The sequence below is a fragment of the Protomyctophum parallelum genome (genome assembly GCF_964188405.1).
Source record: "Protomyctophum parallelum genome assembly, chromosome: 14".
Lineage (NCBI taxonomy): Eukaryota > Metazoa > Chordata > Actinopteri > Myctophiformes > Myctophidae > Protomyctophum > Protomyctophum parallelum.
Window position 1 is genome coordinate 26,923,440 of NC_139709.1, and position 26,091 is coordinate 26,949,530.

Sequence of the window (26,091 nt, forward strand, 5' to 3'; positions counted from 1 at the left end):
CCCGGAGTTGGCAGAGTGATTTTGTAGAATAGAAACATTATAGACTGTTAGTGTCAAAGTGTTAAATGTGATGTATAGAGCTGGGGGTTTCAGAGGGAGGAGGGGCGGAGTAGGCGGTAAGGAGGTGAGCAGCACCACCAGCCGTGACTGAAGCAAGGTGCTCATGGGAGAGAGAGAAAGAGAGAGAGAGAGAAAGAGAGAGAGAGAGAGAGTGAGAGAGAGGAGCCATCCACCATGTGAGGGATGGAAGGGTAATGTGGCGGGAGGTAATGGCTTTTCTCAGCCCCTCTGAAACAGAGGGGAGATCATTAGGGGCTGCCGCGCCGCGCTGTCCATTTACCCTGCCACTGCCAGCGGCCCCTGTCAGGGCGGGGACGAGCAGACACACACACACACACACACACACACACACACACACACACACACACACACACAGTGTTTGTGTAGTAGTAGCCTTACTAAAAGCAGACGGACACTGGTACAGTGGTGGTGCTCCGAGGAGGTGATAGCGATATAATGAGATTTGGGACCTCCCTTACTGGGAGCGAGATGCACATGGCTTGGTCTAGCTAGTACTGTAGCTACACTCAAATGTAGACAGATGCAAATACCTTACCGGGTAGTACAGTGTTCTCTAAAAGGTATGTACAGTATGCGATGGCATGGTAGCACTATTAAAGGAGCTCCGCACATTCCTCCACACAGATCTTTCCTGCTGGTCATGTGGTGTGTGTGTGTGTGTGTGTGTGTGTGTGTGTGTGTGTGTGTGTGTGTGTGTGTGTGTGTGAGTTGAAAATTGAATTGAACTGAGGTTAGCTTTGGTCTTGGTCTCGACAATGTGAAAATCAAAATGCAATTTTTCCATATTTGTGCCGGAGCTCTCCCCCTGCTTTTCATTTGATTGTATATTTCAGGATGCCATTGGATGACCTACATATAGGGAATGAAAGTGTAGTCATTGTTTTACATAAAAGAAAAGACTATACGGAATCGCGAAATGATTGTTCTTCTTCTGCAAAGTAGATTGTTTGTCATGGGTATCAGCATTTATAAACGAAAAAATAATATACATAGAGCTAGATATACATTATTGGTCTTAATATTAGGATATACTTGAGCTATTCTTGATTCAAACACTTTAAGAGCTTTATAGCCAAGTACTTAGTTACTTACTAAAGATAGCTTGAGGAAATATCCTATGTAAACATCCTAGCCCAGTTAGGTTGCATGTTGCCTCTGTTGGGCATTGTTCAAAATTGCCTCTGTTGGGCATTGTTCAAAACCATTACTTTTCAGGAAATGGATCCAATGTAGTTATTATTTTTGATTGATTGATTGATTTGATTGACGTATTTATTGACAAAAATGCGTATACATGAATATTATTGTCTTTCAAAAGGATGCAGCATGCACCTTGTGTGACTATTTACTCATATCTGACCTGTTTTCATTGAATTGCTTATTATCGCTTTTCTTATTCCCACTGCAAATGATGTGAGCTTGTACAAAAACGTACTGTATTTCACACAACCTGAACTGTGATGTGACAGTGCGTTAAAGTTGAACAGTTTTATCATTGACCATTTTGTCTTTGTTTTATAGTTTATGTAATGTTAGTAGGGATTTTGATCCCTGTACTGTGATTGGTTTTTAGATTATAGAAAGATAAATGCTTTTAATTCTGTTTAGAAAAGCCTCCTGTGTGGACAGGTGTTCAAAATTAGCCTACTTGTGCTATAACAATGAAACAATGCATCTGGTCTGTCCAATGTCATATATCCATGTCAAATATAATATTATAATATAAACATTTATTCGTTCAAATTGAAGGATTAACACAAAAAACTTGAGTGATGATTAATTTAATTGTTGTACTATATAGTCACAAACACTTGTTAATCATTTGCATTGGTTAAGACACTGGCATCCCTATTTTGGACGTGTTATTAGGTGAAACTTTATAAAGATCTAAAAACAAAAATAGTGAAAAATGCAGATTTATAAGCTCACAACACAATGCATCACAACGTGTTGTGAACTTTCAGATCATCCATTTAGTCTCGACACTGTCATACAATTAAGTACAACATTTTGGAATTCATGGCATTAATTCATAAAGAAACATTAATGAAATTAAATATTAACCATATTATGTAAATATTCCTAAATACTTTCTTACTTACTTACGTTCTTTTTTTCTTTTCTTTTTTCCTGCGTTAGAAATAAAGGTGTACTTGGTGTGCACCTGCAAAGAGTCCTTAAGACTGGTTAACAGCACTTTTGAGCTGCCGGTCGATTTTTTTCCCGCGGTGAGCTTCCAGCCCTCCATGACAGAGAAGATTGGACGTCATTAAAGCCTACACTCTGTCCGCTGTCTGGGCTGTGTGTGAAATGGGCTCTGCTGCAGCTGCTAAATGCACCGACTGTGTATCTCCATTGCATGTGACTGTGTTGCATTGGTTTGCTTTGTTATTTTAGATTGTTTTAAATGGAATGTGTAGTGGTTGGCTAGAACAGTGGTTCGGCCTCCGGGGACCCCCAGGGCCAGGGTCCTTGAGGGGGTTCCAGGCGCTCCCCAGCTAAATTTGTAAATATAGCATCACAATATCAGTTAAATCACTTTAACTGTATTTTATACTTAAGCTATCAAAAATAGCCGATCTACAAGCCCAGAACGTGCCAATGCATTGTGAGCCTGTAGATGTGATATTATAATTTTTTATATTGAAAAATATTGAAAAAATTAGAAATTCTTTAAAACAAATCTTCTCTGCCCCTGCCTTGGCATAAATTATTTTCAGATGGGCATCCATGAACCAATACAGATCAATGTGGGGGTCTTTAAAACACAAGAGTTCTCAAACAAGAACTACACTCGGCTAGAGAGTAATGTACCGGGCACAGTATGAAGAGTCTCCTAGTGTCCCTGTCAAGACCAGTACACACTGTATTAGTAAAGGCTGCAAGAAATATGATCACACCAATAAAACAGACCAATTATTCCCCATTGACAAAATGACAACCTTCAAAGCCCTTTTTTATTGGCCGATTCAGCCAAATAAAACTTTATTGCATGAGTGGAAAGGGACACCATCATTTTTGCATAGCTTTTCCAAGCCTAGCGTTTATATGATCCACGTTATTACACCTCTGTGACATTTTAAACTTTATTGAACATGCCTTTAAAATGTGTAGGCAGTATATAAAGACTGAGGAATTTATTCCTTTCAGATGGGACGAGCGTCTCTGACAGTTGAGACCTGACTGGAACAGCTTGGCATCGTTTACGTCGGGTGTCTCGCCGAGTCGCCATTTATTAAAGCATGCGAGTGCTTTCGCAAAGGTCTCTGAATTAGAACCCACCCCCTGCACGAGTTTTGAATGCGATGCCGATCTCGATTTTGAAGAGTCTTATTGATTTTGACCAATTTCAAAAACATAGATTGGATTTAAGTTTCTATTTGAGACATTTAACTAGAATTTATTTTATTTGACCACTTCAGTCAATCCTAAGATTTCAACAAGAATGACAGGCAAAATATATAGGGACAGTCAGCAAAACTGTCGATACCGATTAGGGCTGTCAGTTCACCTCTATAATCCAATTCGAATTTCATTGCTTCGTTATTTGTAATTTTCGAAAATATTCGAATATTTACATTGCTTATTTTAGCTCATATTTAGCCTATAATAATACACAGAATATAATACGATGCATGTTATGTCCACTAGAGGGCCCCCCTTCCAAACGACAAAGCATTACTTTCAGCACATGTAATAATGGTTTTCACGGCACAAAATAGCGTTTAAACTGTTTTATTGAGCACAGTGCACTCAGCACGGTAAGATTGTTCTCTGTCTATAGTGCAAATGCATTTTACAGTGAACGTGAAACGTAAAACGACAGGCCTAGCGCGAGACCCACCGAATGCTTGTGTTTCCACGGACATTATGTCATGTCATTGCGGTCATACTGTCGTGATATCGCCGTGCTTAATGTGGTCGTTATTGTCCTCACTTCTGCTACTACTGTCATTATTATTAGCATTATATTTATCGCCAGTAGCTCATCATGATGACGACGGTCATAGCATCGTGATTGTGTAGTTGTGACGACGACGTGACCGTGGCCCTGACAGGCGCTATGTCTGTCTGTCCTGCACGTGTCCCCGTCCCCCTGTACGTTGGGACCAGTGGACTAGTCCGCTCTGACAAGGCGTAGTTATGCATATCATGTCAATACTCTCGTCTCGGACGGGCGTCCCGCGTCCCTGGTTGTGGCTTGCGAGCAGCCCACCAGGGGGGCTTTAGCTCACTCTAAGCGCCGCCGCTCCTCCGGACATTTCGGAACTTTTCGGGGGTACCGCCTGGGTTCTGCGCGACGGGCTTGACCATGCGGAGTAGCCCTCGTCGCCCCGCTCAGGACCCACGGAACCGCGGGCTTGTCAGCGGCGGTACCGCGAGGCCACGGGGCCTAGAACGCACGAAAATCGAGCCTCCGAAAATATTTTCGAGACATTTCAACGTTTTTGACCGCGTGCTCAGCCTTTGCAATCGGGGCCCTTGTCACCTTTGTGTAGCTGGCTAGTCTCCGCTCATTTATCACCGGGCCACTAAGCCGTCTCTATTACGGTCGCGAGGCCCCGGCCCACATTCGCTCGAGACGAGAACGTGCACGTTTTCACATGCAGTGGAAGCGGCCGGGGAGATTTCACAGCGGTAGATTCGTTACTCAATACATTTAGTGAGCGGATAAAATAACATAAAACTAAATAAAAATATTAAATAGAATTAATAAATGATAAAAGCTCCATTCGAATGGCAATTTTAGCTTTCGAATATATATATATATTTTAATATTCGAATTTCTTTCATATTATGAAATTCGTTCTGACAGCCCTAATACCGATGTCAAAAACCCAAATAATGAACAATATATCGGCCAGACTGATTTAGCGGTCGGATTCTACTCTGTACTCCCCTCAGTTGTGTTGTCTGTCTTGAGGTCAGGATTTCAACAAATCCTTGCTTAATCCATGATTTTAAAACATGAGGCATTTCAAACGTCCATGTGATAGGAAGGTGTCGAGCTGTAGTGCTGTGGATACGAAAGAAGTGAGCCTCGCTCGATTCCACAGATGCAAAAAGAGGGGTGAAAGAAATCCCATTTGTGTCATAAAGATGGAAGGAAAAAGAGGCAGGCACAGAGAAAGAGAGACAGATAGAGAAAAAGAGAGAGACAGAGAGAGATCGAGGTCCTGGCCCCCTTCGCTGTGTAATTAAAAGGGGGGTGTCTGTCAGGGGTGGCTGCTGCTTTGTGTGGCCCCATATGTTTGGGCCCTGATACAGGGAGGATTATTCTGTTTGGAAGGCTGATAACAGCCTGTTTATAACCTTGGCACAGACCAAGGCCTAATCTGGCAGCAGCACATCTCTCTCCCACCTCCACCCCCAAAAACATTCTCACAGAAAAACCATATTGGCTACTTTGTCACAACTGAAGAAAGAATAATGCTCCAAACACTCTCCCCCCCAAAAAGAAAGGATGAATGAAAAAAGACTGCAGTATTTCACGTCCCACAGTCTCCTTCGGTACATATGTTTAATGTGCATTAAATGTTGACATTCTAATGTTATGTCACAGGGCGTGGTGGCGTCATGGTAATCACATGATGTCAGTCCATCCATTCTGTGAAGAATTCTTCACATTATTTTTGATTTATTTTTTCCACTGCCTTGTGTTGCATGCATGTTATTGTCACCACGCATAAAAAAGCAAGACGAAGTTCCAAAGCCCAAATATTCTGTCCACTATCCCGTTTCAGGGTTGCTGAGCTTTATTGAGCCAGTTTGGTACCTTCTCTCTGTAAAGTCAAATTCTCTTCTTTTGCAAATTAATTTTCATTTTTCACTTCCATTGAAGTTTTGTCTTTTGTTTTGTCTTTTGTTCCCAGAACAGTTATTAGAGATTCTTTGACATGATTGAGTGAGTCATAATTTTAATTTTTTACTGCCAACTGCTTTATGATTTCAACACTTTCAAATTGCCGTTTCAAATAAAAGAAAAAAATCATCTCCCTTTGAAGCAGTCAAAATTATACCCTTCCTGTGCTAATTGTTACATGAGAGACTTTTTTTTCTTTTTACTGTGACTGAACAATGCAGAAAAGCGGGTTAAAGGACCACTTCACCACTTTTCAACCTACCTTCATATAATTGTTCCTCACTAATGTTCATGATAAATTGCCATGCCATGTTATGAGTAGAAAACATTGTGCTCTTTCATCATGAACATTAGTGAGGAACAATTATATGATAAGTTGAAAAGTGGTCCTTTAAGTTCCTACCCACCACCATGGAGACTGGCTTTAGACTCCTTCACTGTGTCTTAAACTTAAAGTGTTCAAATAAATGTAGTGGAGTAAAAGTACAATAATTGTCTTCTCTGAGATGTAGGCTACTGCAGTGGAGTAGAAGTGAAAGTATTGGAAATCGGAAATTACTCAAGTAAAGTAGAAATTACTCAAAATTGTACTTAAGTATTTTTACTTTACACCACTGTGTCTGAAGCTTGGCTGGTCGCTCCAACAAACACAACTGCCCTGTGTTGTTCTTGGGAGGGTGATCTCTGTCACCGCGTTAGCGACTCCTACAGGTTGGTCGGTGCGCTTGCTCCCAGTGAAACTCCTCAGTGTCAGATGAGGTGAAAACAAGTGGCTGGTGATTCCATTCCATTATATAACTTTTTCATGTCAAGGACCCCCAAAATATGCGTCTCAAAAACTTTTGTTCCAGGGACCTCCCAGAAGCAAATTATTTTGTTAAAAATGTTTAAAAAAAAATCATATTATATTCAAAGATTTGCACACATTTTCACGATTTGCTGCTATTTTCGAATAAAGTATAAAATAATGGTTAAAGTGGTTAAAATGCTCAAATCTAAAAGGACGCAGATATGCTTTTCATTAGACTTCTAACATATGGGTCTTGTACTCTAACAATGTAGAGCTAAACCACGCCTGTGACATTACATCCCCAACCAGGCTCAAAATTCCACTTCAATAAGAAGATGCATTGAAATCCAATTCAAAAGTCCACATCCCTATTTGGCCATGGAAAAGAAAATCCGATAATTCTCTCTCTGACTTGCCTTGCACTCTCCGTGTTAATGAGAAGGAACAGCAGGGATTAGCTTCCTGCATGCTGAAATAAAAGTCACCCCCTGTAGCATGACTGCTCTGTGGCGAAGGACCCGTAACCATGAAGCGCTGCCTCGGCGAGGCGAGCGTGCGTTCGGATTGGCAGGAGAAGAGAACTGTCAACCTGTCACCCAGCCCCACCCCCGCCACAAACCCATCCCCCCCCCCCCCACCCCCGATAAATTAACCCATTAAGACCTAAGACCAGATTCTACAAAATGTCTTGTAAATCATGACATTTTTCTGATATCAATGGTTCTCAAAAGAAAGCACCCCCAAAATGATATGTAATTGGCCGCTGATCCCCATCTGATAATATGTTGTTCCAGTGAAAGAATACCGGTATATACAAAAATAGCAGATCTACAAGCTCACAGCACGGCACTCGGTGCCATGCTATAAGCTTTTAGATCTGCTATTTTTCAACAGCTAAACTTAAAAAAAAAAAAATTTTAAGCTAAGGCGACACAGATGCGTTCCCGGTCTTAATGGCTTAAAGTTACACAGTGTGTGTGTTGTAGCAGCGGCTGGCTCCTAGCGCTGGTCTCAGGAGAGAGCAGGCAACTAGGTCAGACTGATAATGTAATCCGCTGACTGGAACCTCAACCCAATACATCCGGAGAGAAAAGCATGACAGGGGGGGAAAAAAACTGAAAAAAGAAAAGTGGAAATTTTTCAGGGAACATTTTCATGTGTTGTTGCACTGCATGTTATTAGACTCCATTGCACAAATGTGGAAAGGTTGCAATGGAGTTAGAGGAGCGAATATCTTTTATAGAGGATATTGATGCCAAGCAGGTGTGTCTGTTTAGTGTGTGTGTTTGTGCGTACGTGCGTGCGTGGTTGCGTCCGTGGGTGTGTGTATGCGCAAGCGTGTCCACATGTGTATGCACTGTATGTGTGTGTGTGTGTGTGTGTGTGTGTGTGTGTGTGCACAAGCTTGTGTTGTTTTGAAACAATGGTAACGCTTGTTATGCATCCCATGTCTATAATGCATTATGAAAATACTTATAGCACTTAGAGTGCATTTATAATCTGCTTATGAAATTACTCAAAGTAAAGCTTTATAGACATGGGGATGCATAGCAAGTGCTACCATTGTTTAAAAACTGTATGCGTGCATGATTATTAAAAAAACTGTGATCAACACCTTCCCACCTCATGCAGTGTTTTTCACAGGGTAATAATGTTCCTTACTTGGGTTCCATGTATGTTTTATCCGCTCACCATGTTTGTACCGTGCTTGCACTGTACTGTACTGTACTGTACGTGCCCAACAAAACCGTATTATGCCACCACTCCGGGGGGGGGAGGGAGTGACATGAATTAGTTCCTGCATCAGCAAAGTGCATTTTCATTCTCCATGCAGTATTCCAGCGAGGGCTGAGGGCCCACTGTGACAACCCTGCCTCCCCGCAGGTGTGGAAATCAAACAGGGCCTATAAATAGCCCATGCAGCTGGGAGTAGTGTACTGTAGACTGACTGGGGGGGTGGGGGGAGTGGCGAGGTGTGTGTGTGTGTGTGTGGGGGGGGGGATTAGGGGTCCAGCTGTGCGGAGGCAGGTGTGTATAGGCTGGCCAATAGGAGTGCTGCTATCTCATTGCATCTTAAATATACCTTCAAAATGTCACACCTGATCTCAGCTCAGTGTAGCCTATCTATCTATCTATCTATCTATCTATCTATCTGTCTGTCTGTCTGTCTGTCTGTCTGTCTGTCTGTCTGTCTGTCTGTCTGTCTGTCTGTCTGTCTGTCTGTCTGTCTATCTAATTATCTAATCTGTAAGTGTGGACAGGTATGATTCACGTTTGACTGCAGATACAGGGCTCCCATTTCGAGTGGATGAGTTGAAATGTCTATCATCCAAGTAACATCTACCACTTAGGCTGGTGGGTTTGCATTATTGTATTAATTCCAACGTGTTGTATGCTCCTTGTAGCCAGAGGCAAAATTACACATGGTCATCAAAACACACACATACATACTATAAATACGCCCCTACAAACTCACCACAAACAATCACGCTGTCCCGCACACACACGCACGTAAGCAGACACGCACGCTACGTACGCATGCACGCATGTGCACACACACTCACACACACACACACACACACGCGCACGGTTTCACAGCTGATTGACAGCAGGGGCTCCCCCTGACCCAGTATTGTGCTACTGTGGGACAACCCTAGAGGCCTATGATTAATGACTAGACCTTATCCATTGGTGGTGTGGTAGGCGTGCCAGCCTGGCCAGTTAGACTGCCTGGACCGCTACCTCTCTTCTGTTAATGCTTCCTCTGCCTCTCTCTCCCCGTCTCTTTCCCTCTCCTACCCTCTAGCTGTTCCCAGTAGTCACGTCATTGTCATATTCATTGCTCCTGCTCTAAACTCTTGTCCTGAGGAGACCTCCCCCCTCCCACACACACACACACACACACACACACACACACACACACACACACACACACACACACACACACACACACACACACACACACACACACACACACACACAAATGCACATCCTGACTCTGCGTCCATGCAGCTAATTACTGTGATTAGGTTGATTGCTAATCGGCTATTGGAGGCGGTGACCATGCACAGGGAAACTTAAGGACAAATCTTGAAAGTTAGGGTCACTGATGCTTGTAATAATTAGATTTGGGCAGAATCATATGATCTAATTATTACACTCAGAGAAGAGCAAAGATAGTCTAGGTTAAAGATATGCCACTCAAGTTAATGCAGTCTATTCTCGTGTTTGTCAAATAGTTCTTGCATTATTACCCATTACTCATGTCATCAGAAGTAATTTTTTTAAGACATTCATTGGGCCTTTCTGCCTTTATTTTGAGAGTACAGTGAAGAGTGACAGGAAACGGGTAGAGAAAGTCAGGAAGTGACATGCAGCAAAGGTCGTCAGCTTGGGAATCGAACCAGCGACTCAGGCTGCATTAGAGCCTATATATGTGATCCTGTTTGGGGACCCCTGGGCTGTGATTATTAACTTTTTATGGCATTCCTAAATGCAGCGTTGCATGACGTAAAGACTGTCCATCTAATGGTGGATCTGGCCTTTGAAATGGACAGCGATGGCTCTTATTGTTTTTCTCCCGAGACGGCCACGAGCAGAGTTAGCACGGCTGGCGTTTTGTACAGCGGGCCTGGCAAAACAGCAAACCTCAGAGGGATTGCCGTAGCTGTGACAGTCGCCAGGCAAAATGCACACGCTGCAGAAAAAGCCTGTTTGACTTATTCTGCCTTGATGGGAAGCTCCCTGATAAATGCAGCGAGAGACAATATTTCCTGCCGGAGTGACTCTCTCAAGCTTTGCAATATTAATGGCACCTCATACCATATCCAATATTTGGACTAGCACGGGTCGACCTGTCAGGCTCCACATGGCAGCTTCAGACTGAAGCCAGGCGTGTGTGTGACTGTTGTGATGACCAGCGGACGACTGGTGCAGCAGCAATATTCTGCAGCTGACGAGAGTCTGTGTCTGTGAACCTCATGTATATGTACATCAGTTACGAGATGTCTAAACCTACTGTACACATTTTGTCTTTGCCATGGAGTGTCACAAATATCACAAAAAGTAACAGAAATATCCTGAAATGTACGGTATGGTTGTGAGATGCTATACCTCTGTGGGCAGTATAGGCTATGTCATGTTGTGTTGTTTGTATCTACTGTATATTTGGGCATGTTTATAAACTGAGGAAGAATTATGGTAGAAATATAACGTATATTGATACGGTATTATACTGTGTTTGCCTTTCACCTTCACTTTTGCCTTATGTTGTTCATTTTTTGCCTCATGATATGATCTGACATTTTGCATATTATGAGAGTCAAGATGGCACACCGGCCTGGTATCTATTGTTTTGGGCACAGCATGGTCCCGTGACACACGCACGTTCTCTCTTATCTTTGTATATAACTAGCATCTCTCCCTGCTTTCCTCGAGAACTACTGTACCACCACACTGAATGTTTAATGTAGTTCTCCCATGAGCTCATGAATTCAACTTCTATCTTATAAAGTGTCAGACGCTAATGCTACGCTACCCCCACCACACGCACGCACGCACACGCACACACACACACACACACACACACACACACACACACACACACACACACACACACACACACACACACACACACACACACACACACACACACAGCACCCCATGCTAAAGGATTAGGCTGGTATATTTTTAATCCCAATCATTATCTTATTAGTACATATATTTTATTATTGTTGTTATGTCTATGCATGCGAACCTTACCACAACAGATTTTCTGCTTGTACTTGTGTAGTACAGTAGTGATAAATAAATTAACCTTGATACAGCATACGACATACGTCTTGCCGTCTGGTGACAGTAGTTGATGTGGGTTACTTTTTCCACACTCCCTTGAAGAGTGCTTGTTGTGCGTTGTACTGTACAGATCACAGTGGAAACAAGCATTTGGCATTTTTTATGATTATCCATTTTATGTACTGACACTAAATTTAAGTAGTTTTAAAGTCAACACAATATTCAAACTATATCAGTACAATAGTAGCCTACAATATCAAGGCTTGTTACAGTGCTAATATAGGCTATTGATTCACATTGAAGACATGCCATTAATTACATTACAGAATATAGGCATTGGTGTATGGCTATCATTATATCCAACGTGTTACTGTTCGTGTTCGTGTTTCAGAACATTATCATTGCTGGAAGACCCTTGCTGGTGTTTGGGAAACAATCCATCATGATACAAAGGTGATCACTCACAGAATAGTTTTTGAGAATTGTTATTGTAATGCTTTTTAATCTGTAAGGATAATTAGAATTAAATCATGACAGGAAACTCTACCCAATATGGGAATTTGTTTTCCTTTTTCTATCATAAGCATACTGTACATTTTCTTTACCTTAGTTGTTGGAGCCTAAAACCAAAAAGGTGTCGCTTTCCAAAAAGAACAGATCTGACAAGCTATAGCAACATGTTACGATAGCTTGTACCTGGACCTGTTTTCCGTTCTCTTTGGCATGCAACTCTGCTTGCCAAAAATGGAGTATACACTTTGCTTTATTATGCAGCAAACTGTTGGGGGACATGTGTCTCTCCAATGACATTGTGTCAGTGTTCACGTGTTAGAGGGGGAGGCACCACAGGCACTATTATCTATGTTTATGAGTGGCCATATGGTGGGTGTCCTTGTGCTGTTGTTTAACAGAGACTTTCCCCCTGAGATGAAACAATGATGTTCAAAAATGAATTTTACTTCTCTGGCCTCCCTGCTCATCAGACCCTGTCCCCCCCCCCCCCCCCCCCCCCTGCTCCACATTGCAGGGACGTGACACAGGTCTCACCGAGTGCCCGGGAGGCGTCATGTGAGCTCATCATGTCCCAGGTAGACCTATAACTGATCGCAGTCAGATGGGCTCAGCGTCTCCCCCTTGTCAAAAAGGCCCGCCCCCGCTTGTCGAGTCCCATTCCCTGCCTCCAGATGTGGCTTAATTTACTGCGACTCGGCTAATTACTGTAATTAAGGATTAATTACTGTTAATTACCTTCACATAAACTCATCACCAGTCAAAGAGCGGAGCCTTATGAAATGTGCCATGCACAGGAACGCACACTGCGGAGACCTCGGAGGAGCATGTTGTTTGGACCTCTTGTTTCATGCCTTGTCCTGAAGCATAGGGGAGGCTTGTAGGGCAGCAGATAGGGCAGGGGTTCTCTCGTGGTTCATCAACCCCCCCCCCCACCCCTGTGCTTTCTATCGTTCTGCTGACATGCTGCTTGGGAGGGACGTACCGTTTCACTACTACACGTCATGCCAAAATCAGCAGCTCTACAAGATCTACGAGCGTGTAGATCTGCTATTTTGGGCATGGGACACTGTCTTATACAACAGAGTATACGTTAGACATTAAAAGTAAACAAAAACGACAACAGAAATGTAACAACAGAAATGTAAAACAAACGTCTGCACACGTACACTAGTTGTCTGACTAGTGCTTGCGATGCTGCGTAGTTTTTTCAACGAACCCAGTTTGATTCCTGCATCTTTAATCTGAGTTAAAAAAAGAAGAAACGCATTATACTTTACTTTTGCAAGGGCCTAAATTTCTTCCAATTTTAAGCTTTTCATAATGAATAGGCCTGCATCGGTGAAAGCAATCAACAATCATCCAAGTTCCATAATAACACTATAGGGAGTATGTCTGTTATAATTAGGCTAGGCGGAGCTAAGGATGGATGGAGCCACATGGAGCTTAGTGAAGACACCCCACGCTGTGCTTCTCCCCCTGAATGAATGACCTGCTTTCCCACCTGGGCTAATCCAGCACTGCACATGCTCAGAAACACACCGTAAACCCCGGCAGTACGAAAAAAGGAAAAAAAAGGCAACACAAAAGTCCATGACATGACGACCACAGACACTACACACTACAGACTACAGTAGTATACCCCCTCCCTCCCTCCTCCGCACCACCACAACCATCACCACCGCCACCCCCTGTGATGCGTGATGTGAAACACCCTGACAGAGCTTCAGTCAACCGAGCTCTATCAAACAGTAAATGTTATCAGTCATGCCGTTGCTCTGTTGTGTGTTTCACTCGCTGTACATGTTCCACCGACAGCAGGCCTTGAAGGGGGGGCTGGACTGGAGGGTGGCGATGCCTCCATAGCCACGTCTTTGTGTCGCTGCTTGTTTGCTTTGCCATCCGAGCTGCTCCCTGCTCCCACCAGCGAGCTCATGACTCCTCCACAGCTATTCAGTCCGCCGTGGGTTTCCCGCTGTAGCCCGGAGGAGCCATTATGAGAAGAAAAAAAAAGAAAAGAAAGCGGGGAAAAGAAATGGCAACGGGCCGAGCGCGGGCTTGATTCGATCAAGGAGACGTATATTTTTAAGACACCTTAAGAATGACGGGACCGCCGGGGGGCTGATGTGTGTTGCCTATTTTGAATAATGAATTATTTTAATGAAGGCCTTTTTTTTAAATGGAATCGCTGTGCGTTGGTGGTATGGGAGTGAGGCTGTGTGCGTTGTGAATGGTCTTCTCCTCTGGCGCTGGCTGCCTCGTTATCAGGCCGGCCCCTCAGGCCTCAGCCTGGCCTGCTTAAGCCTCAGATGACGACGATAATTACCGTTATTAGGAGTAGCTGCAGGGGGAACTTGTTCTGAAAAACACCAAGCTGAGTGCCTGCCTGCCTGCCTGCCTGCCTGCCTGCATCGCTAGTCTGCCGCCACTATGCTGCTGCATGAGAAACTATACCGTTCGCCAGTGGAGAAAGCAAAAAAAGAGAGCTAGAGATAGAGAGAGAGAATGAGAGAGAGAGAAAGGAGGAGGATGAGGGGAGCGGCCACCAAATCCGACTAATGTGACGCCTGTCAGCTCGTCTCCCACCAGCTGTCACCTCCCAAATGCACTGGGGTTCATTTTTTTAATTGACACCTCGCTTTCCTATTCCATTTCTTTTTTCGCCTTTCATTCTCCCACCATCACTCCAAGACCCCCTCCCTCCCTCCCTCCCCCTCCCTCCCTCCCCACCGCCATCCACATCTTCTTGTCCTATGTCCCTCCAGTGTTCCTTCCGTCTTTCTCCTTGTCCTTGTTATCCTCCCCCACCCAACCCAGCCACCCACCATCGCCCCTGCACGCGTTCAGACCGAACAACACTCCCGACTCGGCCCCCTTCTAGCACATGACACTGGAGATGGCTGATAAAACATAAAGCTGTTTTAGAGGTGCTTTATGACTGTGCCCTTGTGTACTGAGGCTGCACTGCTACCCATTATCTGGTGATGGAGAGAACATTTTGGGTCTGGGAAAGTTTCCCATGAGCTCACGGAATAGACCGCAAAATCTAGCCTTCTAGTTACAGTACAGAGCATGTTACGGGTATTGCAGTTGCCAGCGTATGACTTTCTTTTTTTGAGAATTTGATAATAGCGGCTTGGTCTTTATTGTGTTTTACAATAGTTTGCAATTCCAATTTCCGCTGTCATTGTTTAGCATTGATTCGGCAGCAGCTGGAAGCTGTAATGACCATTAAACGGATACACACACAGACGGTATTTCATGTGCTCGGGAATCATCATGGTGTTGCTGTTATAGCACTTTAAAATGGTGTCAGATATACAAGTTATATGGGCATTGAGCATAGACACGATCTACAAGGTCACAACGCGTCGCAATACGAGGCGTTGTGAGCTTGTAGATTGGCTATTCCCTTCTAATACTGAGTGACAGTGGCGTTATATCCTGTCCTCGTGCATGCAGGCCGAGCTTCTATTAACAGCAGATGAATGCTGGATGTCATAGCCTTTTGAGGAGTGGGGGGGTGGTGGGGTTGTATTAGTGATACTTGTGATACTTGTCATGTCTGCTGTAAATCACACTGCTTTTTTTTCCTTCCTCCTTCTTAGTCAGGTTCCCAGGTTGTTGTTGTTTTGTCCCAGAATGCTGTGTGGCAGGGATGAATGGTGGTGATGTTACATTATCATGTGGCTGTCGCTTTCACTCTCGCTGACTCGTCACTGACAGGCCCACACACACACACACACACCATGTACACACACACACACACACACACACACACACACACACACACACACACACACACACACACACACACACCACACACACACACACACACACACACACACACACACACACACACACACGACTATGTCAGGAACAGGCCTGATTTATTAACTGCTGAAACCCTAGATGACGTGTGCCCACACAATCAATAGAGAGCACAGCCACCGCCTGGCCCTGTCTGGACCATGTGACGTGGATGTGCATGTGCTAGGAAGCACGCACGCACGCACGCATGCGCGCGCACACGCACACACACACACACCATTTGGAATACAATACTTGTGAGGACATTTTTAGGAATTCGTTGAAAATAGCTGAAAATAGCTGACGAATAAGTTCACAACGCGTAACGATGCTGTTACGATAGGCAGGGGGGGTAGGACCCAAATGCAGGACAAGAGCAGGAATGTTCAAATTAAATGATTTATTAAGCCAAAAAACTGTAAAGCTCACAAAACTCAGGGAATTACAAAAAGCAAAGAACTCTTCCAAAAGGTACAAAAACAGGAACAAAACAGGAAACAGGAATGCAAACCTTAGAAGAGTAATCACAAGTCCAATAACGCAGAACCACTCAGAAAACACAGAGAACTAGGAACACGGGACAGCTCGGGGACAAGGAAGTATGATCTGACAGTGTGTTTGTGGAATGAGTCTGCTAAATGCCTAAATTGTAAATTGTAAATTGAAACAGGTGTGTGACAATGACTGAGAGAGGGAATGGAGAGTGGGAGTGGCTGACAAGGAAAACATGGTCTGTAGGGAGACAGACCATGACAGATGCGACACGTTATGAGCTTGTAGATCGGCTTTTTTCCAGTGTGCAACAACATCGCCACACTATCGCTAAATATAAAATTGGGAAAACTCTAAAGCCAAACCTAACCTCTAAATGTCTGACCCGAACTCCAACATGAACTTAACCACAACAACCATTTCCCTTATGAAGACCAGGAAGATTATTGTCCTCACAATGTCCATTTCTCAAATTCTACTATACTGTACTTGTGGGGACATTTGAGCCCTCTCAAGTACAGTAATACAACACACACACACACACACACACACACACACACAGTGCCACATCACTGCAGCAGAGTGTATCGTGTTACTGTATTGACGGGAAATGGATCTGGTCCAACATTGGCTGCTAGCTGCCAGTCAGGGGCAAGGAGGCTAAACTTTCATCATGACTGTCAGGCACATCACCGCTGGCTTGTTTGACCGTACATCTTCCTAATTGTGACAGAATACTTCAACATCATTAATTAAACATGCTTTCATTTAAAACGCGCTCGCAGGGCACCTGCCGAGGTGCTATGGGTATTCCGGCAATATGTGTAGATGTGTATTTCTTCCCGTGTTTGTGTGTGTGTGTGTGCGTGTGTGTGTGCGTGCGTGTGTGTGTGCGTGTTCATGCATAAGCATCTTTGCGTGCGTGCACTGTTTGGGTGGGTGGCTTAATCGCCATGTTTATTTACACTGGCATTAGCACAGTTTATAATTCGTAGTAATGACAGAGTTGAGCGCTGGAGTCCAGTGCTGAAAATAGCCGATGTACAATATCACAATGTGTCGCTCGCGACTTACGATGCCACACGCTGTGGGTTTGTAGATCGGCTATTTTGGATGTGTGGCGCCAACGTATACGACATGTAGCGCAGTGAGATTGTGAGCCAGCTCTTTAATAACTAAAACATTTAATTACATTTATGTCAATAAACAAAGCAAAGCTTTTATTCCATTATTCAGATAATGCCTGGAATCATTTTTATATTAATGTTTCATATTTTGCCTTTGCCCCACACAGCTCAGAGAGAGAGAGAGAGAGAGAGGGAGAGAGAGAGAGAGAGAGAGAGAGAGAGACAGAGCAGTTGAATTATACAATAGCAGACACAAAGGGAGAAGGGAAGGAGGGAGGGAGGGAGGAAGAGGAGGGGGGGGGGGTTGTGTCCTCTCATTGTTCAATTAAGTCTGTCTGTAATGATCAAGATGAAATGATGGCCATCTTCCTTTTTATAGATACCACTCTGTGCTTGTCTCTGGAACGAGGGAATCACAGATCGCCGTCATCTCGTTGCTTTTCTTGCAAGAGCGCGGACATGGTGGATAAAGGCTTTCTGCTTATCCCGTTCTGTACGGCGTAAGGATTATGTTATACATTAGCTATTGAAAAATAGCAGATCTACAAGCTCATAGCACGGCACGAGCTTGTATATCTGCTATTTTTGAAAAATCTTAGAAATGTGGCGCAAATCTTTGAATATATACAGTATTCTTTCAGAGTGAACATTTTTAACTAAAATCTTTGCTTCTGGGGGGGTCCCGGGAACAACATATTTTCAGATGGGGGTCGGCGGCCAATTTTTCATATAATTTCTGGGGTCCTTGACATGAAATAGTTTGAGAACCACTGACATAGAAACATAGGTTTTTCAGAAAACTGTCATGATTTAGAAGACATTTGTAGAATCGGGTCTAAATGGGTTATAAGTTATTATGAAGGTGCAGGGAGAGGAGTATTTGCATGATATATTATTGTAATGAGGACCACTTCCTACTGCCAGGTGATTATGATAATGTATGGTCCAGGGCGACAGAGTTCACCACGAGAAGTCTGACCGGCATTGAGGTCCAATCGATTTCATCGCTATTACTGAAGAGAAATAAATAAAGCTGATGGCTTCTGTTAGGGTAATTACGCTACAGCACAGTGAGTTGTTTGATTATCCTTATTAATTGTATTAATTTAATCCATTTTGTGCTTTTAGTTGTGCACTGGAGGACTTGGGGGAGGGGGGGTGAATAAATCAGTCTTAGGCTCATTAGATTCATCCCCTCTAGTTGGGACTTGCCGCCACTATTTTGTTAGAATCGAACTGGTGAGCATTGTAATTCACCACTGCTGCGAGTCACGTGAAAGATATTCACATATTCATCCTCTGAACGTGGCCTGCCAACAGAACACATGCAGAAGAAGAAACACACACACACACACACACACACACACACACTCTTTATTGTACGATATACAGTATATATATTCTTTATATATTGTACATATATGCACACACACACACACACACACACACACTCATATACACATTAATATGTCTGCTCGCCATCTGAACTGCTGACCTTTTCCAGCTGTCTGATAGCCATTGACATTTGCCTCCTGAGCTGAGCCCGCTCACGTGCAGGGGCTGATGGGTAGTGATGATGTTAGCGCTGGAAGAGGAAAAGAAAAGAAAGGGTGAAAAAACAAGACGGAGAGAGAGGAGATGCCCGGACACACACACACACACACACACACACACACACACACACACACACACACACACACACACACACACACACACACAATGCCCCAGGAATCCATCTTCAGCCCTACACTCACCAGAAAGGTCATAGGGCGACTCAACCTTACATTCTCATTACAAAAGACCTGCAGACCAATCCGTGTGGGGTACAATATGGCCTGGTTCTCTCTCTACCACTCCCACTGACACACACCCTGCCCCCCACCCCACCCGCCCACCCACCCCACATCTGTCATTTACTGTCATTGTCTGTGGTCAGTACACAGACGGAACAGACACAAGGTTAGATGGACTTGCTGAAGCATTTTGACTGAAACATGGATTCAATTCTATAAGAAATGGGCACAGTGGTGCAGGTGCAGCTTGTCTTTTGTCCTTGAAGACAGTGTGGATGGAATGGAAGGCTACACCTGGTTGGATGCTCGGCTGTTTTCAGTTCCCCTGAGACAAAAAGACAGCTCGCTCCTTTACCTAGGGAGCCTTCTAGTGGTAGACAGAGGGACGGCAATATGGCTGACACACAAAGGTTTTATGAGGAAACACAACTCTTGTTCCCTTCCTGAAATGTGTCAATAAGTTTAGTAATGGTTAATGGAGTCAGCAGTGGATTTCTTTGTAACGTTTATTATTTTTCCACATTTTGATGGTAGAGGTGGAGGCAATGTTATAGTGATTGTGGTGTGTGTCTGTGTCTATTTATGTAAGCATGTGTGCATGTGCGTGCATGCGCGCGCACGTGTGTTTGTCGGTGTAGCTGTACACAGCATTGTGGGAAACAGGTGCACTGGTGTTTTAGGGTCGGGCAGAAGTGGAGATATTTATATAATTTCAAGTGGGGCTTGTTTGTAAGGTTGCAGGTTGTAAAGAATTACACTTACTCCTGTAATCTTCCTGAACACGACACCATTAATACCATATCATTTGTATTTCAGGTATCTTGACGTTAATATGATCATTATGCACTTGGTATTATCTTCTATTATCTTGAAGGTAAAATTTGATTAGAGGATATTCTGTTTAAAGCCACTATGTAGGAAATACCAAAATACCATAGCCTGCTCATACGGAGAGCAAAGAAAAATGAACTCTGGTGGAAGGCTGTGTTAATTATTTGGAATGATATTCAAAATCGATGAAAATGATAGTTTTATGATCTTGCTTAGCTGCCAGACTCTGCAAGGCTGCATGTTTTTATGGCACAGAGCTATTAAAGGGATGGCCATATTTCAAGCAGTTCAGTTAGTAGTTAGTAGATGAAGTAGTTTAGTCTCGTCATTCATGGTATTAAAATACTCTAGGCTCGCTACTTAGGACTGCTTTGAACCCAGACACAGTAAAATTCTAGTGTTCATTTAAAGGGATATTACACTTTCCAAAATAACTTTTGGTCTTTTTATCGTCTACTCAGGCTTATGTGAACATCCCAGACAGTTTTTAAGTGCTCGATTCAGTATTAAGATATTTGATATTCATTTTAACTGCCCCGCCCACTTCCTATGCAAACCGGTTTGTAACTTCAAACTCTAACCACGTTAGATTCATTGGAGAAAAAAAATCACCAGAAAAAACTATGTGGGTTTTTGATGAATGTATCATGGTTAAAATGGAGGTTGAAGTTACAATGAGTTTGTATAGGAAGGGGGTGGGCCAACTAAAATGAAGCTAAATAATGAATGGAGCAACTTAAAAACTGTCTGGGGTGTTCACATAAGCCTGAGTAGACGATGAAATGACCAAAAGTTTTTCTTTTAAGTGAAATATCCCTTTCAGTCTTAACAGTTAAATGAACACTATGCAATTTACTGTGCAACTAAATCGATATTCACCTCAACGATTGTCTCTTCTTCTTTTCTTGCCTTTTAAAAATGTTTTTATTTTATTTATTTATTTTGATAAACCAAATGGGACTGCCTGGTGACGTCGTACGCCCCTCTCCCCTGTCACGCCCACAGTGCTTAGTATCCGCGGTGCCCAGGAGGAGGAGCCTCCCGATGCCCAGCTCATGCGATTGGACAACATGCTGCTGGCAGAGGGCGTGTCCGGCCCAGAGAAAGGAGGCGGGTCGGCGGCTGCGGCCGCGGCAGCCGCGGCGGCGGGGGGCGTCGGCCCCGACAACTCAGCGGAGCACTCCGACTACCGGGCCAAGCTGTCCCAGATCAGACAGATCTATCACACGGAACTGGAGAAGTACGAGCAGGTAAACACACAACTGTTAGCTACCCCCCACCACACACACGCACACACACGCACACGCACACACACACACACACACACACACACACACACACACACACACACACACACACACACACACACACACACACACACACGTAAATACATCTAATGAAAGTATTTACGGTAATGAAAGTATTCCACAGTCAGAAAACAAGGAAATTAGTTGATCCTTTTTCGGGTACTGCATCGTCTATTCCTCGCCCAAATGTTTTCAAATGTTTTTTTGTGTGTGTGTGTGTGTGTGTGTGTGTGTGTGTGTGTGTGTGTGTGTGTGTGTGTGTGTGTGTGTGTGTGCGCGCAATAGTGCATGTGCAATCGTGCATAGTGTGCACGCACTGGTTTGTCTTGTCTATCTGTCTGTCTGTACTCTGCATTAAGTGCAGAGTACTTAGTGATCCCCAACAGCTTGCACATTTTTCCTCCCGGAATTTTCCCCAGTGAGGGGTGGGAGGGGCTGAGAAGGAGCGGGCGGGCACAGTCAGTGCACAAACTGCACACAGTAGTCAAGGCAGATGGCTGTGTGTGTAGTTGAAGCACAACGGACGTGCGCTTATGAGAAACAACAAAAATATAAACTAAGGTGAAGACAGAAGCGCAACACCGTAACACGTTTGCTAATTCACGACTACTACTACTACTTTGGTGTTGCGGTGTTGAAGCTTTTATTAACTTTCACGACAGCCTAAGTGCAAATATAATTTATGAAAAGGCTACTACAGTGAATTCGGTTCATGGAAGTTGTTGTAAGCCATGTGGGGATTATCTGACGCGATCTGACACATGACTGTCTCTTGCCTTGCCTTGCCCCGCCCCCCAGCCCCTCCCACCCCTCAGTGGGGAAATTCTGGGAGGAAAAACGGGCAAGCTACCCACCCCCCACAAAACCAAGTCAGACGAAATCAAACGATTTCATTTATTTTTGCCTTCTGAATTCATAACTTTTATTTTACTTAAGAAAATTAAAACGCTGTGCCAAAGGTCAAAGCTGTGAGAAGCTGGGCGTTGAATTGTGATATATTCAGCAAAGCATCCATTGAATCAGTCACACACCAGCACTCTACCAAGGAACTGCAATGTGTTGTCATCGCCGATGTCAAAGCGCTTGTGGGTTTGTCATCTTATTCCAGTGAGGCTAGTCATTGCTAACTGTCACTGTGAATATACACCTGAGCATTTACGTGTCACAACGCCACACACACACACACACACACACACACACACACACACACACACACACACACACGTGCGCACTTTCTGAGCATGTGAGTGAGTGGCGTCTGGCATGTGTTCGTGAGCAGAACGGCTGGTGCCGTGCATCATTTTGACTGACGTAACCCTGGTGCTGACAAGAAACAGACACCTTGACTCTGAATGCAGTCATATCCAGTGACTGATGCAGACACAGCGAACAAGGTAGACTGAAAGATGGAGTGAAAAGACACAGCCAGGCTTGAACAGAGAGAGAGAGAGACAGAGAGAGAGATAGAGAGAGAGAGAGAGAATGAGACTTTAAACCTCCTGAACGTGAACAGGACTGAACGCTTTCTGTCATTGTGGATTTCTCTTCACTTGTCACATCGCTTCTTCCGTCTGTTGAAGAAAAGGCTTTTTAATATTCAAAACGCCATGACTTTAGCTGCCTCCTCATCGCAGCGTCCCTTTATCCCCCACGAAACGCCGGCGTAACCCGCCGTCGCTACTACAATTCACACCGTCCTACTATAGTACGGCATCTGTGACGCTGTCAATCAGCGCTGCCTCCACACGACCGCCGGCCTGTCTGCAAAGGCTTGGCTCCTTGAGAACACAGTGCTTTGGGTGCGACGACGCCGTCAGGCCACTCTGAGGCCTGTTTGTTTCAACGCGTTGCCGTGTTTTTGTGTTGCAGGCGTGCAATGAGTTCACCACCCATGTGATGAACCTGCTGAGGGAGCAGTCTCGAACGCGGCCCATCTCGCCCAAGGAGATCGAGCGCATGGTGAACATCATCCACCGCAAGTTCAGCACCATCCAGATGCAGCTCAAGCAGAGCACCTGCGAGGCTGTCATGATCCTACGCTCACGCTTCCTGGATGCCAGGTCTGTATGCAGACCCGCATGCAAATATGCATTCACCACAACACGCTGTGTGTTTTGGTGAATGCATATTTATTCATTAACCACGCAATGTGAGCTTGTATTCTTGCTATTTGTTTTATTTAGATTTCTTTTTTAATGCCAGCTTACTGTGGTTAATTAATTTGAGCATTTGTATTAGTATGTCTCATTGTTCTGAAACTGGATTTAAAGGTGTTTGATTTTATTTTGTTCTTCTTCTATTCCCCACATCTAACTCCTTTCCTTCCCGAAAGACGAAAGAGGAGGAACTTCAACAAACAGGCGACAGAGATCCTAAATGAGTACTTCTACTCCCACCTCAGTAACCCTTATCCCAGTGAGGAGGCCAAAGAAGAACTGGCCAAGAAATGCAGCATCACGGTGTCACAGGTACTAAACACAAACAAAATTATTCTATTGTAAGAATTGCAGGAATTAAGACGAGTGCAACGTCTCTCCCCGAGCCACTTGAAGAGCAAGGAAACACCACAAGTGGAGGATGAGAGGATGAGAGTATTGGAATCTAGCTAATGTCTGTCTCAACTTGTGTATTATGTCACTACGGTGATTTAAGGAACTGGACCCTGGGCGTTTATAAGGAACTAGGCTGCTATTTGCAGTAGGCCGTTATTTATTACAGTGCAGTCCGGGAAGGGAATGAGGCATTACCCCAGGTGAAGGAGTTCAAGTATCTCAGGGTCTTATTCACGAGTGAGGGGAAGGAGACGGAGAAGGAGATCAGCCGGAGAATCGGAGCGGCTGGGCGGTATTGCAGTCACTGTACCGCACTGTTGTGACGAAAAGAGAGTTGAGCCAGAAGGCAAAGCTCTCTGTCTACCAAGCAATCTTCGTTCCTACTCTCACCTATGGTCATGAAGTGTAACCTGACGCTGCCAGATCCAAGAAGCTTGCTACACAAATTTGTTTCACAGCTTATTGGGATCTGGGATCGCGGAAGCAAATTCGATGACGGGGCTGTTCCTTTTTTTCAAGATACTTGGTAGATGATTGGATGGGACCGTCTGTCTATCACCGTGTGGGCGTGCAAACACAACCAATCATATTGACGTGTCTATATAGCTTCACATCCGGTTTCGCACATATCCCGCCCTTAGCTCACGCTGATTGGTTCGGTACGGAACGGATTTTTGTCAGCTCAACTCCCTGAGAGATCCCAGATGAGTGCTGTGTTGGGGAACATGGTTACCCAATACCGCCCTCATCTGGCAGCGTCAGGTTACATGAAGTGTGGGTCATGACGGAAAGAACAAGGTCGCGAATACCAGCGGCCGAAATGAGTTTTCTTCTACGGGTGGCTGGCATCTCCCTTAGAGATAGGGTGAGAAGTTAAGTCACACGAGAGAGACTCGGAGTAGAGTCGCTGCTTCTTCGCCTGGAAAGGAGCCAGCTTAAGTGGTTCGGGCATCTGGTTAGGATGCCTCTCGGGCATCTCGCTTATCCGACTACGGAAAAGCGGTTGGAGATGGATGGATGGATGGATAAATAAGGCCCATGGGCGCTTATACGGACAAGGGCGGTTATTTGGACGAGGCAGTTATTATGCAAAATGGTGTCATTACCTGGGCTGTTATTAATAGGTAGTGGGCGGCTATTTGAGTAAGGGCTGTTATTTGGAAATATACAGTAAGCTTACTTGCAGAGATATCCTTTGCTAATAAAACTACATATATGTTTATGATCTCTCTGCTGTTTTCACAGGTATCAAATTGGTTTGGAAACAAGAGAATCCGATACAAGAAAAACATTGGAAAGTTCCAAGAAGAAGCCAACATGTATGCCGCGAAGACGGCGGTCACCGCAACCAGTGTGTCGTCAGCTCACGGCAGCCAGGCAAACTCGCCGTCCACTCCCAACTCAGCAGGTGAGTCCACATGAACCTCTGTGTACAAGAACTCAGAAAGATGCTAAGCCACATGCTGTAAGGGTTGTTGACATTACGGTATGACCCCATAATACACAAGAAAACTAATCCAAGGCACTCTTCATGAAGTTAAAAGATTTTAATTAAGAGGCTTAATTGGTTCATAATGGAACAGGGGGAAAAATGGAATAAAAACATGCTAGCCTCAAGTGGCCTTGGCAAACAAATCAAAACAAACATTTTAAATTAATTTGTATACCTTGCACTGTGATCTAGACAGAATAGATTCATAGACCTTTGACTTCATCAATACTGAATACTGAATCAATATTACATCTGGTGATCCCACCCCCAATCTGCCACGGTTGATCCAATACAGACAGACAGACTGACTGACTGACTGACTGACTGACTGGCGTTAATATAATCCCAAAGATTAAGGGGCTCTATAGCCTCTATTACATCTGGATAATTGATGCTGTGTACTAAGATAGTAGAAAAAACAACAACACAGCAACATTATTTGTTTTATATAGTACGTGAGCCCGAACTGAAGGATTTGGTCTCAGGCGCACTGGTGCAGTTTCATTTGTTAGTCAGGGTTCTGAGCTTTGTGGAGGTCTCGAAAATAACTAACATTAGGGGATAAATAATAGCCCAACAACAGCTGTGCTTTCTATGAGACAGAGAGACTACACCGTTCATTATGTGGTGTTCAACACTTTCAAACACA

The 26,091-nt window shown here is 44.1% G+C and overlaps 1 protein-coding gene across 2 annotated transcripts in view; it reads left to right on the plus strand.

Moving 5' to 3' along the window:
* The window catches only part of pbx1a (pre-B-cell leukemia homeobox 1a), a 59,092-nt gene that overhangs the window by 23,110 nt on the left and 9,891 nt on the right, over positions 1-26,091 (plus strand). For both annotated transcript variants that reach the window (XM_083781157.1, XM_083781158.1), the window contains exons 3-6: positions 21,097-21,341; positions 23,268-23,458; positions 23,731-23,866; positions 25,196-25,358. In XM_083781157.1, coding sequence (XP_083637283.1) covers positions 21,097-21,341; positions 23,268-23,458; positions 23,731-23,866; positions 25,196-25,358 — 735 coding nt within the window. The remainder of the gene's footprint in view (positions 1-21,096; positions 21,342-23,267; positions 23,459-23,730; positions 23,867-25,195; positions 25,359-26,091) is intronic.